General features: G+C 35.9%; 1 protein-coding gene across 4 annotated transcripts in view; it reads right to left on the reverse strand.

Annotated features, from left to right (window-relative positions):
• Positions 1–14539, reverse strand: part of GRIA2 (glutamate ionotropic receptor AMPA type subunit 2) — a 94510-nt gene that overhangs the window by 33697 nt on the left and 46274 nt on the right. For all 4 annotated transcript variants that reach the window (XR_004356897.1, XM_032686890.1, XM_032686891.1 and 1 more), the window contains exons 4-6: positions 12425–12621; positions 8151–8204; positions 5629–5790 (exon numbers count right to left, since the gene is read on the reverse strand). Coding sequence is in view for 3 of the 4 variants with exons in the window: in XM_032686890.1 (XP_032542781.1) it covers positions 5629–5790; positions 8151–8204; positions 12425–12621 (413 nt within the window). In the remaining variant the exon portion in view is untranslated. The remainder of the gene's footprint in view (positions 1–5628; positions 5791–8150; positions 8205–12424; positions 12622–14539) is intronic.

Consider the following 14539-nt stretch of genomic DNA (forward strand, 5'->3'; position numbering starts at 1 on the left):
AAGCACATTCAATCATATTTTCTATTAAAACTGTAGCAGGTGCAACAGAATATCCCTTATAACTCTTACTAAAATTCATTGCATTATAAAACCATTTTCCAACACACTGCAATCATGAGGCATGACCCAAAATGAAGGTATTGTCTAATTAATGAACTGTACACTTTTGCTTCCTCATCTACATCTAGACTGAATGTCTTTTGAATTTTCAGTTTGAATAATTGTTTTCATTGTTTTCTCCTTTGCTCCTTATTATCAGTGAGTCATCTAAATTTTAATTATTTCTGCAAGGCACATAATTATGTGATATATATATTTTTTTTTTCTGCATGTTATCAGCATTGCATCCTTGAGGTAAATTAGTACCAGTAGAGTTAAACCAGCATCTTTCAGTTACAAGCATCATTCTTCCTGACTTATGGTTTCATAATAATTTGCTAAAAGACAACATGACTATAAAAAAGAGACTTGAAAACATGAAACTACTGAAGGCAAAATCAGGAGTTAAAACAATTTAGTGTTTTGGTATTGTAGCTATGCATTGGTTGGGTGGGGAAAGAGATTATGAAGCTAGAAATCCAATCATATGAATTCTGAACATCTGAAACATTATGTACCAGCATGAAGCACTTAAAGCCATTGAAAATACCTGCAGTGAGCACCGTGGTTGTTATCATCTTCCAACACAATGGTATTCTCTACATGTCTGAGCTGGTTTAGGTCTTCAACCAGGCAGCCCCAAAATCTTTCCTGCACACGACATGTAGTTTCTGTATATATCATGCACAAGTTGCCTCAGGTACTTCTTGCACACACCAAGACTAAGGTTGGTCTTAGAAAAGCTTATCACAGAGCAGGATGGCTTCTAAAACAGACTATTTCAGCTGGACAGACCTACAATGACCATCTAGTCCAACTGTCTGAATAGTTCAGGGCTGGCCAATTTTAAAGTGTGTTGTTAAGGGCACTGTCCAAATGCCTTTTAAACACTGACATGGGAGACAGTACTCCACAATCTTCTCCAGTGTAAGCCCTTCCTATAGGCTGCAGCCCTTCATGAACTACTCCAGCACGGGTCTCTTCTACAGAGTGAAGTCCTTGAGGAACAGACTGCTCCAGTGTGGGCCCCTTCCACGGGGTCACAAGTCCTCACAGCAAACCTGCTCTGGTGTGGGCTCCTCTCTTCATGGGTGCACAGGTCCCTGCCAGAAGCTTGCTGCATCACAGGTTTCCCATGGGGTCACAGCCTCCTTCAGGCATCCACTTGCTCCAGTGTGTAGTCCTCCACAATCTTCAGGTGGATCTCTGCTCCCCTGTGGACCTCCATGGGCTGCAGGACAGCCTGCCCTCACTATGGTCTTCACCACAGGCTGCAGGGGAATCTCAGCTCTTGCACCTAAAGCGCTTCCTCCCCCCCCTTCTCCACTGACCTTGGTGTCTGCAGGGCTGTTTCTCTCATATACTGTCACTCCTCTCTCTGGCTGCTATTGTGCAGCAGCTTTGTCCCCTTCTTAACTATGTTATCCCAGAGGGACTACCACCATCGCTGATGGGCTCAACCTTGGCCAGTGGCAGGTCCATCTTGGAGCTGGCTGGCATCAGTTCCCTCAGAAACGGGGGAAGCTTCCAGTAGCTTCTCACAGAAGCCACCCCTGTAGCCCCCTGTTACCAAAGCCCTGCCACACAAAGGCAATACAACTTATGTCTCACCAACCTCCAAGAGGTACAAATTGAGCTTCTTCCTGAAAATAGACCAAAGGCTGCCCCCAAAAAGAATGAATTAATGAGATAATGAAGTTGAAGCAGTTGGATGTGAATGGATGTGCTGTCCTTCAGTGTCCTTCCACAAGATCAAGAAACTTGCCTTAAACTTGCCTTAAACATAACAGTCTGACACAACACTAAGGCTCAGAAAGCCCAACATATTTGTAAATACACAATAATGGATCAAATGAAGATATCAACTTGTTATTATTAGGCCTTGATAAAATTAAATACGGCTTTTTTTTCCCTGCTTGACAAAGAAATTCACAAGGATGCTCAACTGTATGTTTCTAGATCTATACATCATTAGCTCTTTTAGAACTGATAACACCCTTGGTTACAACAGATATATTATAAATTTCATCTAGGTAAACAGTGTATCAGCTTTACTTTAGAAAGATGAAAAGACCATCTGGAAAAACTCTTCAAAGCACTAGCTTTATGTACCCTGCTTAATCTTTAAATCTTGTAGTTTTATCAGTACAGGTACAGTGCAGCAAGAAATAAAATCAGTGTTTCTTCTCACCCATGTCCTAAGACTGCAGTTTCTTATAACTAATGTTTTATAAATGTGAAGATGCATTTTTAAAGCAATTTGATCCAGGTCCTCTTCTGAGCATCTAAAGAACAGGTTTTTAACAATGCTTTTGCTTCTTGAGGAGCGTGTTCCTTTGAAACGCACTTTTTCTTAGAAGGGATGTCTTTCTCTGTTTTCAGGACTGTATTTGGATGCTATGACATGTCTTATTATATCAGCTCAGTCATATTCCATTGACTTGTATTTTAAAATGCGAAATGAATGTACACTTCTTTTTGGATTACAAAAGAAAGATAATACAACACAGTTGCAATGTTTTTGTCTGCAACGATAGAACATTTGCAATCCCAGGTATAATATTACCTGCAAGGGGCATGTAACCATCTCTCACTTCTATACTGATAATACAGGGCTTTTATTAGCCTTTCCATCCATTTCATATGGGATCTGCCGCAACAGTTTCCTAGATTCCACGGGAACTAGTGGCAAAAGCTCATTTATAGGCAATGACAATTTAGAAAACTACCTCAAAATAAAAAGGGGAGAAAAATAACTCATAAGATCACTGAAGGGACAAATGGAAGACCAGTGTTTTAACCTGCTCAGTAACTTAGATGTTTGTACACTATTTCAAGAAGCAAAGGGTAACAAACACAGCTAGAATAATAATATAAGAAGCAATGTGATGTTAAGCAAGGACAGGTAAGTAATGCATTCAAACAGCCTTAATCGGCAGCAGCAAAGGAAAGCAATGCAAAGGAAGATCTGGTTGTTAGCATGTATCTCATGACAAATATATTTCAATAGCATCATGATGGTGAGGAGAGGGAAAAAAAAAACCAAAAAAACAACTAACACAAAAGGAAACCCTAGAATGAGTATGGTCTCTAAGATATATGAAGCCGTTATTTCCATTTCTTCAGCATAGCACTTGGATGCAGTGCAGTAGCCAGTCTGGCATTTCTATTTGGTACCAAACAAAAGGTTCCAGAGCAAAATGACGAACAGGATCAGAGAGCAGAAAATGTAAAGGAAAGGGATTATTTAGTATTGCAGGGAGGAAAGCTAGGCAGGAAATAAGGTAGACATCTTTCAATATAGGACAACTAAAAAGGAGAACTCCCTCATATCCATTAGAAACGTATAAAGGAGTAATGAATTAGGTGACATAAAGGCTGATTGAGGCTAGACAAAAGCCAAAAATAAGATTATTTAAACTGTGAAATAGATTGCTTGGGGAAGTTGTGAAATCACTACCCACAGGAACTGCACAGGTTTATCTGATTCTGCCTTCAGGCAAGGAGGATGGACCGGGTGACTGACTGCTCAAAGACCTTTCTTGCCCTGTTTCTATGATTTCTGTGATTCTGTCCTGCCTCTAGCTTCCTCAAGGACAGGAATGAAATGTGACATATCTCTGACCTTACATGTAATGACAAGCAAAAATGACAAGTAATACGTGTATAAGGACAAGAGAAAGACAAAGAAATACGGTAACTGATATAATCAATGTCACTAAGTATTGCAATATATATTTCCACTTTCCCCACCATCAATACCTCTAGCATTTATAAATTATCTGATAATTTAACATAGGTCTCAGTTTCTTGACTGAGTATCAGTGCAATCCGTATGTTCCTTAATCAATCAATATATAAAGAGAGATCAGCCTTTTAAACTGAATTTAAAATGTGTTCTAAGTTAATGAAATTCATGAAAATGAGTGCTTCAATTAATTTAGTTTTCCTATCCATAACAAAATCAAAACAAGAAGATATTCTAAATAGCCTCCTTCAACCCTTTCAATTTCTGCTAGACTTGAAAGGACCTATCATGGAAGAAACAAAGAGATTATCTGTGATACAGTTAAGATATTTTAGTGCTTTAATAAAACATTGCAACCACCTCATGTTATTTAACACACATGCAATTTCCTGTTAGTGTGGCACCAGAGGAACCAGAGTTCTTGTTACTGTGCCCCACCCACTTGTTTTTCCATCAGTGATAAAAACTGCAACTTGGTTTCAGTTTGACTTCTTTACTTCAGTCATGTATTTCAATATTATTATTTCCAGACTATGATTCTGCAACATGAATAGGTAGATAGATTTGGGCACTCAATAACCAGAGAGACAAAACAATTCTATTAATCATCCTCAGCCACATCCCTTCCCTTTTTCCTAAATGAGAACAATACAGATTATATATACTATGTCTGTAATATGAATGTACCTAAAAACATGAGACAGATTACAGTTTACTCTGTCAAATATCAAATAAGAAATTCACTTCTTCCATCATAGATTTTAAACTACAAAAATAATCACAGAAAAAATCATTGCTTTGACTGTTACCACCAAATTTGACTATAAAGGAATCTATAATCTTTATTTTTTAACTGAAATTAAGGTTGCGTGCTTTAAAGGACTTTTGTTTCAGAAATTTAAAAAATGGTTTTTCCATTCCTTGCTGAAACTTCTTATTCATCTCATTATAAATTAAGAATATACTTCATATTCAAACTATAGCACAAAAAAGGTATGCCTAGAAGAGTTGTCATTTATCTTTTTGTCTAAAAACATTTTAGAGCTATTTAAGAATACATGTTCTTATTAAAATTTCTGATTGTATTACTTAAACCAAAAATTATTTAGCATTAAAATTGAGTTATTATTTTTAACATCTTGCAGCCACTAATTGACTTTCATAACGTAAGTAAGAAAGTAAGAAGGTACAATTATCCTAGTTTTATCCAGCAGGAAAACGGAGGTAAGGAAGCTTAACCACTTGCCCAGTGTCACATCATGTATCACTCAGGCCTGAAATGAGACCATCATTCTGTACATCAGATATAGCATTTAATTTTAAAAGCCTTTGTAGGACTTAAGCCTCTGTCTTAAAGCAACTGTCCTACCATTTCTTAGGTACCATTTCTTAGATTTTATATCAAAAAAGTGCTAAATCTGTGTTCCCCAGAAGCCAGTGTAGGACTAAATATTTGTCTTTAAAACATTCAATTCACAGAGAAAGAGAAAAATGAGGTGTAGTCAGTGTATAATTAACATATCATCACATCCAAAAGAATTACCTAATAAGCTGTCAGGCACAGATTTACAGGGACAGAAGAAAAACTAAAGTTTTCTTAAACATTTTTGAGAATGTAGCATCTTTGCCCAAATGTTCCTAAGATAGAGAATGTTAAAAGTACCCCAGAGAAATATAAAATTTGTTGACACAGTTGATTTTCAAGGGCTTTCTCTGTCTAGTTTTTATATTCCAATTCACTTCTGTGCATCTAGTACGGTTAAAAAAAATATAAGACATACCTTGATTGTACTAGTGTGTGCACCTGGATATTCTTTTTCCTCCAATGTTGACCAACGTTGTATAAATTTTGACACCAGAGGATCATCATAGTCAACTATCTGAAATCCTGAGACATTAGCTCCTCCAAACTGAATTTTTGACAAATCTCCATCAGTAAATCCCTGGGCACAGAAAAAATTATGTGTGTTATTTCAATACTTTTGGCAGTTCTCTCAATAGTATATACAAATACAGAGTTACCATACGACTTCTATTGCAGAAGTGTACGCCAACATTTTCCTCAGACTGGTTCCAAGCTTAAATCCTAGGCTGCCAGGATTAAGTTGTCAGCTCTGTCAGCCAGCAACCCTTCTTCTTGCTCACAAGACAAATACCTTTATAAAGCATGGGATGAGTGGATCTGTCCTTGCCATGCTTACTTCTTAAACAATCCTGTTAATTTCAAGGGGACGGTTTAAATGAGAAAGGGAACACTGCCATGAGTAAGAGTTAAGCAAGCAAGTTTTAGCCAGGAATAGTTACAGCCACAGTTTTGTCCTCTTTTTGTCAGGAACTCTAAAGAAGGTGGAACAACTTACCATCTCCTCAGCCTCCTCCCTCTGATAAAAAGAACTATTTCTCATTCTTACAGTTCTTATATTCTGTTTTTTCCATGATCTAACTTTGCCCAAATAACCATACAAATGCATTTACATGAAATACTGATTTCAGACACTTTAGTTCAAATGAATGTTGAGAGTGAGCACAAAAAGAAGCAACAACTTCAGACCACATTATCATAAGTTGCTACAACTGCTACACTAGGTGCTCCTAAATAATTGCGTATTAGTGATCCTCACCAGTGATGTGCTGCTGCATGCCAATACAGACACTTTTATGGGGGTCGTGAAACCTTCTTCAATATTATTGTTAGTGTGACAGTTAACAGGAACATTCATTGTATACTCTTAACCTTTTCTCCATCTATCAGCATTTTTTATTCTTAAAATAGATCAATTTTTTGACTGACTGATCAGACTGGAGGAGAACACTACTACGGACAAAAAAGAAGATAAATTCAGTGAAGACGGGATATCTTTCTTTTCTGACAGAAAAACAGTTTTAAAATAATTACCATAAACATTTTATATATGATATCAAACCGCTTTAAAATTCATGATTCAGTAAGTTTTAGATCTCATGGAATTACTGTTGCAAATTTAAAGTGATGGCTAAAATAGCAAGCAGTTAACATAATGAAATCCACCAGGCATATTTTCTAAAATTTCCCTCAGGAATCAAAATACTATTTATCCAATATTTGCAATGCAAAACACAAATACCTATATTATAAATATAAATATATAATATCTCTCTATATAATATATATTACCTATGTAAGTCATTTAAATTTTTCAAATTTTCTAAGACTTTCAAGCTTGCTTTTTGAATATCAGTACCTTAACTTCTTTACCCAAAAATTATTTAATAAGATATAAAAATGAAACCCCAGTGTTCAGCCTTTAAAGAGGCCTTTAGAGTACAAGGCTTCTTCACACCATCACACTGACAGGATTCTTCACAGTTCTGCCCGCCTAGAGGGAGAAGTGTTTTGATCAAAGCTAGGAGGAGAAAGGGGTTACACCTGAAGTGCAATAGGCACACTATGGTCCTTCTGTTTCCTCAGACTCCTCAAAGGACTACAGAAGACAGTGTAAATTAGGGCACTCTGGGCCCTGCTGGAATTTATATCAAACACTATCACAGTTCAAGAATAAATGATGAAAAAAATTATTTGCATTATACAACCCCCAAAACTCTTTTCTTGAATGGGATAACTGAGATTCAAGCCTGAACAATTTGATTTGTCTGTTAAAAAAACTATTGGATTAGTTTCCCTAGCTTCAGTAAATAAGTGTTGCTGACTTTAATGTCAGTAAAACGGCTTTCCACCTTTAAACACGACTTCAAAATAATTACCTTGACAGAATGCAGTGAGTTTTCCGAACTTTCCCCTTACGAAACTCTACATATGTATATATATACTATCTGATCACCTACATTCAAGAAACATTAATTCAAACTGATTACCCAGTCAATCTGAGAGATAAATATGTATAAATCTGAGACTCACTAGTCTAACAGAATGAAAGTTGATAACTGTAATTTTTAAGTAGTTTAGAAGTGTGAGAGAAAAATTATCAGTTTTCTGAATTAATGTATCAGTCAATGATGCAGAAAGTTATTTTTCTAATTTCTGTACCCTTTTTTTCTAAAGTATGTCGAAAAAGAGAAGCTCTGTCGAAGTGCTGAGCAACTTTCATTTCCACTGAAGGGAATATCACAGGAGGCATTTAAGTCCTGAAAAGACGCAGCCAATAAAACAAATATCATCTCAACACATGCATTCATTTAGCAAAGATGAAGACATTTAGCTTTTTTCTGCTTTCTAAATTGCACTTAAAACAAAATACTAGTTGATGTGCATCCATAAACAGTAAAACTGAGTAATACAGGTAGTTTAAATATTAAGAATACTTACCAGATTTGCAATGATATAATGGTATCCTTTAACATGTTTACCAATTGTGATAACCTGTAAAAAAGAAGAAATACGCCCATAATGGAGGATGTTCACCTGGTACATGGACAGAGACTTGAAAAGTACAAAACGCGGTATGATGTAAAAGCTAGTTGTGAGCTCTATGGTATACGATAATGAGTTTGTTTAACGCTTTACATTTTATTTTATCTAATGCACCACCAAACATACTCTTTGCTGGTAGAAATTAGTAAGCTGAAGTCCAAGTCCCAAGAGGAACAGTCCCTCCAGACACAGAAGCTGAATGTTAATTACTACGCCGTGTATTAAAGGCACAACTCAGCCAGGAGAGAGCAGGCATCACGCATTAGAAGCACTGAGCCTCACAGACTCTTGCTTAGATTCTGCTCCATCTGTAACAGAATTGTAACATTTCTTGAACTAGAAAAAGTTTAAAAGCCCACTGACATTAATGAAAGCATCTGCATTACGAGGAAATCTGTTTAAGTTCAAATTGTTTATTGCCCTAAGACTTGCTCATAATCTCCCTCAAAGCCAGCTGGTGGTTTCTCAGCAGTCTCCACGGGCAGACGGGTATCATGGATTGTTCTCCCAAACAAGCCTAATTAAGACTATGTCTGCATGAGGAAGCATGCATTTTGAAGCTAAGCACTTCTCCAGAGAAAGGACGTAGGAGATAAGAGGAGTCTAGAAGTTTATTCCAGCTTTTGAACGATAAGAACAACTTAAATTAGGAGAGGATGATTAATTTATTTCCTCATTTAACACATTACTAAAATATTCACACTAGGTATCTTGTAACTTAGGGTACTAGTAAATGACATTCCACATACTTGGTTACAGAAATATAACTGAAAGTAGTGTTTAACACTGACTTTATATTACTAGAGTTTGAGACTCAGATGGATCATATTACATAGCCCACAGAAGTAATTAAATTATTCCTCCCTTGAGGTCAATATATACATAATATGTGAACCTTTGTATCCTAAAACAGGATCAGACTATTTAAACTTAAATACTTATAGAAAGGTTTAAGAGCTATGTTTAAATGTATTTCTTATGCAGCTGCTGGTTCCTAAGAAATTTCAGTTAGACCAAACAGATTAGCTCCCCTGTATGAAACATCACTAGTATCCAAGAAAACAACCAACAGCTGCAATTCTTTGGATCAATGGTTAGTTACTCTGCTCTAACTGCCACTAGGTACTATTGCATCAACCCACAAAACATTGCCTTGTGGCATTCATCCATATGAATGCTAAGGATGCTACCAATCAAAAGTGAGGAAATTCAGTGGTAGTTCCAAATGCTATGATGGAGCTGTGGACACAAAAGCTATTTACCAGTTTAGAGGACCTTCTCTAGCAGGGATAGACAATTAGTGGCATGGCTGCCCAAAGGGTATTATCATGGTGAAATGAGATTCTGCAAAGGAACCTGGCTGAGGAAAGATGGTAGCAATACAATGAAGAGCATGGTAACACTGACCTGCCAGATTAGAGAAGAATATAAACTAGTCTGAGGAGCTGGGGAACTGAAATATTTTTCAACTTACATAAATCATTGAAATATGGAAGAGAAACTATAACATGAGACAAACACCAAGAATGATAAAGCAACTTTGCAAACACATTGTGTGGCTATACAAATATTTAAGGGCTACAAAGCATAACTGGGTGAACCTGAGGCTGCCACTACAGCTTAAAATACTTGCAGGATAAATCAAAGCACTAAAATGAAAGGTTTGTTCAATAATAGAAAGCAAGGAAAAAAGTGAAGAAGTTGTTGCTCTGTGTATTGAGAATGCACATCATACTTCAGTATCCAAAAAAGGTCTGGAAAAGCCAGTAAAAATACACAGAAAAAGAAAAGGGATACTGATATGAAGTGTCTAATTCAGGCATCCTTGTGAAGAAAAGAAAATTTATTATGTTTTTTTCAGGGCAGGAATTAAAACAATTTTTTTTAAAAAATAATTCTAGTAGAAAAGTAAGACCTAAAGCACTCTGCTATTAGAAGAGAAAATAAGAAAAACAAACTCAAAGGATACACCCAGGCCAAGAAATCCATTTGAACAATGGATTGAAACATGGATCTTCATTTTAAGAAATGGAGAAAATTAACAGAAAATGGAGAAAGGTAGTTAGACTTTATTTTAGGCTACTTGAGAAATTGGAAGTAAGTTTACCTTTTGACATAAAGAAGGGAGGTTACAGAGTGTAAGGATAATGGACTTACAAAACAGACGGAACTCCAGAAACTGCTAAGCTATATCGTGAAGAAAATTCCCAAACTAAACCCATATGGGACAGCTAACAGCAGTTTAAGAGAACATATTCTGGGGCATAGCAATAAACTGTTTTGAGAACAACTAACTGGAATGATATTAACTGACCTCTGTGGATGATTCAGTTATCTTGAATTCTTCAGTGACTCACAAATCAAAACAACAGAAACAAAAGCTTAGCTATCTGTATGCTTAAGGAGTAGCACAAGTCTATGGGGATAAGCTGAAAAAATCTAAGCCTTTAAACAAGACAGAATCTATCAAAGTGCAATTAGGGCAAGAAAAATATCCCAGAACTGCAATCAAAATAAGAATTAGACAAAGAAGAAAATAGGTCTGTTATGAAACAAAGACTATAAAAATGAGTGGTAACTAAAGGGTAAAGATGGTTCTTGCTTTTAAAAAGTGGTTAAATGGAAAAACTGAAGAAACAGTCAGCCAAACTTTCATATCAGAGATTATAGTGAATATTACACACTTATTTTTAGAAGAATCTATTTGATAATAAGGTAATAAAAGGTCAAAATAGTCTTGACAAGATCAAAATATGTCAAAGCAGTATCTTTTCTTTCTCTGGCCTAATAGATAATTAGGAAATAGCAGCTGTGAAACATCTTGAGTCTAATAAGGTGTTTGTCCTGTTGGACATCATTAGAAACTCTTAAGAGTCATGGAGAAGTCACTGTAAGGTAAGTGAACAACAGTTTGGAAAGCCACACAGAACCAACTGAAGAAGACTTATAAGTACTACTTATCTCAATCATTGCTCTACACTGTACATCCACTAGACATGGATAACGAGTCAGAAAATATGATTTTAAAAAACTGCAGATGACAGGGAGATCATGCTCTCAGAGATCAAATGCTCTGAAGAACAGGATCAAATTCAAATTTATTTTGAAAATTAGAGAAACAGTTTGTGGATATGAATTCCAAATAAAACACACAAATACAATGCACTCTATTTAGGAGACTGCTCATTGTCTGAGCCTCTCCAAAATGTAATGACCTTCAAAACAAAGACCAAAATAACAAGCCCTTCAAAAAACCTTTAAATAAATACATCTACACTCTGATGATATATCCCTACTGATGCTGCACAGTCTCACATGATCAAACTCAAGCCAACAGGGAACTATCCTTACAATTTTTCATTGTGCTCTGCACGCATGAAAAGAAGTAGTACGATACAGAGCCAGTAAGACATTAGGACCGAAGAGGTGGATTTGAAAGTAATGCAATAATTTGAATCAGAGCATGGTGATGATGCTGTGAAAAACCAAACTTAAAAAAAATCATTTTGGCACACAATTTGCATGTGTGGAGAGAAGATATAATCTCCTGTTCTTTTTAAAGCTCAGGAGGCCTTAGCTATGGAAAACAGCATCCAATTTTGGTTAACACACTTTTAAGAGTGAGACAAAATGAACAGATACCCAAGGAAAGTATGAATGACAAAGATTTTAGAAACATGAATTACAAAGGACATTAAATGAGAAAGAAGTTGTGATACAGTCTTCCCAAGATGTGAAAGGTTCTCAGAAAAGGCATTAGAAGGAGAAAATACTTTCTGGGTGTAAAGAGAACTAATCCTTAGACATAATATAACTATTTATAATGTACCACATATAATAGTGTATCAACTATGCATAATGCAGTCTACTACTTAGGTTGTGAAAGAGCCTGAATGAGATATTTTGTAAATTGCTGTTTTTATTTTAAATAACTAGGATTAAAAACCATACAGGATCATCCAGACAGAATTATCTTGCCTTTGAGTAACGGGAGGGATTATATGGCTTGTATGTTCACTTTCTGCCTCATACATATGTGATCCTTGATACAAATCTGTCACTGCCAAATGACGCATAATCACAAAAATATGACCAAGACAAATCAACTCAATATATTTACTTATAGAATACAGCTAACTGCCGTCACTGAAGAATAAAGAATAGCAAACCTGATCAACAATGTCGTTGACTTTATCGCGTTCACAGTCCAAAATCACTCGCCTTTCCTTTTTTACCTCTAAATCTTGAAACAGTGAACGGTAAGTTTCATCTTTTCTGTCATTGTTAATATTTCCTACATTGATAGCAGTCACTTGCCATTTCTTTTCAGCAGCAGAATCCAGCACAGCTTGCAATGTTGATAAGCCTAGTGAAGCACAGGAGAAAACAGAAGATGACTAAAAAAGCTTCAGGAATTAAAAAAGCTTCCAGAATGTAATTTGTGGGATTACTTATTTAAGATCTCCTGTAACTTTTTTGACCTGCCACACATGGTTAGAACTCAGATATGTGGGCCCAAACAGCTCTTACTGCATGAAATTTCTATTTACATCACTGCAAGGCATCAAGGTAAAGCCTAGTAAGGACAACCTTTTGGTTTTGCTTCAACCTTCTTCAGAATGGGATTTTGCCAGTTTCACTGTTCCACTGCTGGAATTCCACATAGTGGGAATGAGATCTTCTAGGAGAAGAGTGATCCAATTACAGCAAGAGGTCAGCTGCTTATTTCAAAATGCTATTGAACTGCTTTTGTCCTCAGTGCTTCAGCAGCACTGTATTCAAACCCAGACCTCATTGAGGTCTAGGCAAAATTCCCATGTTCTGCAGTGATGGTAATGGATTTATTATTTCTGTTGCCTACAGTCATACCCCTGATTATGAAAGATGTGCTAAGATATATTTTTCCATGTAGATAAACAGGCTCAATGCTAACACAAGGAGTCTACAGAAGCTTCCATCTTATCCTTTTGGCATATTTCTGACAGGAAGCTGTAATGTTTGTATAGATGCAACTGCCCACAATATACTGTAAAATCAGTGAAGATTTTACTTGATTGATTTTCCTTTTCAAGGATTAAATAACAGAGTATAGAAACATGAAAATTACCACTGAAAATTAATTTCTGCTATACAACAAGTACCATTTTAATGATTTCCAGCAGTACAAGAATGAGGCTTGTCATGTTTAAATTCCTTCCAGAGAATTCTACATGATCCTAGAGAGCAATTTTAAGGATAGGAGATACTGTTACAGAAAAAAAGAAAATCAGACTTTCTTACAGGAGAATTAACATTTTTGCACATTCATCTCCCCTGAAATCACTGAACATTTGGGGAGTCATTTCATTGAGACAAATTCTGACTTGGTATGTAAAGGAAACTTCAGACATAACTCTCATAGGAAGTAAGTGATTATGCCCATAAACATAGAAGGAAAGCACTAAGAATTAATTGTCTCATAGTTTGTAAATACATTATCAAATTATGATTGGCCAGTGTTTAGCAATTCAGCTTTATCAGTGAAAATGGTAATGACATACAGCACTACACAAGACTGGTCATCAGCAAAGGATATAATCTGGTTTTCTAAGTCTCTTTAAAGAAGACTGATAAGAAGTTTTGTATGTCATGTAATGAATATTTATTTTAAAATCATACAAAACTACAGTCCAATGGTACATATAAACTATTTCAAATGCTAAAGATAAATGTGCAGAACTTGTGTTAAAAGGGAAAGATAATAATGTAAGCAAACCAAGAGATGCAGATAACACCTTAAAACATTAAAAAGCATTAAAATAAGTCTATAACTGAAAATACTGTTTGAAATTATAAATTAAAATTAAAAAAAAATCAGTCAAACTGAAAAACCTAATCTGAATCATTTTTTCAAATTTCATTTAGCAGATTTCAGGTCTGCCAGTATGTCTATGTTTCCTCTGGGTTAAATGATCTCAACTAGGCATAAATTAGTAAGGGCTATTAACGTTAATACTATCCATTACAAAGGGTTTTTATATTATACTCCTCTAATCTTCTATTTTTCCTAGGGTTTCCCCCTTCTTGGGGTGCTCTCTGCAGAGGTGTCAAATGGCTGCCTGGATTGCTTGCTTTCTTTTAGGTGGCAGATTTGCCATCCCCATACAGCTTAGTTTATTCTGATATCAGTAACACATTGCAAAATTACCAGAAAGACTCCAAACTAACAAAAAGCATGCCCAGCAATACTTCTGAGGATGTGAAATTATCTGGAGAGTGGTAACAGAAGTGGGAATCTTCAGAGG

Source organism: Chiroxiphia lanceolata, chromosome 4 (assembly GCF_009829145.1).
Source record: "Chiroxiphia lanceolata isolate bChiLan1 chromosome 4, bChiLan1.pri, whole genome shotgun sequence".
Lineage (NCBI taxonomy): Eukaryota > Metazoa > Chordata > Aves > Passeriformes > Pipridae > Chiroxiphia > Chiroxiphia lanceolata.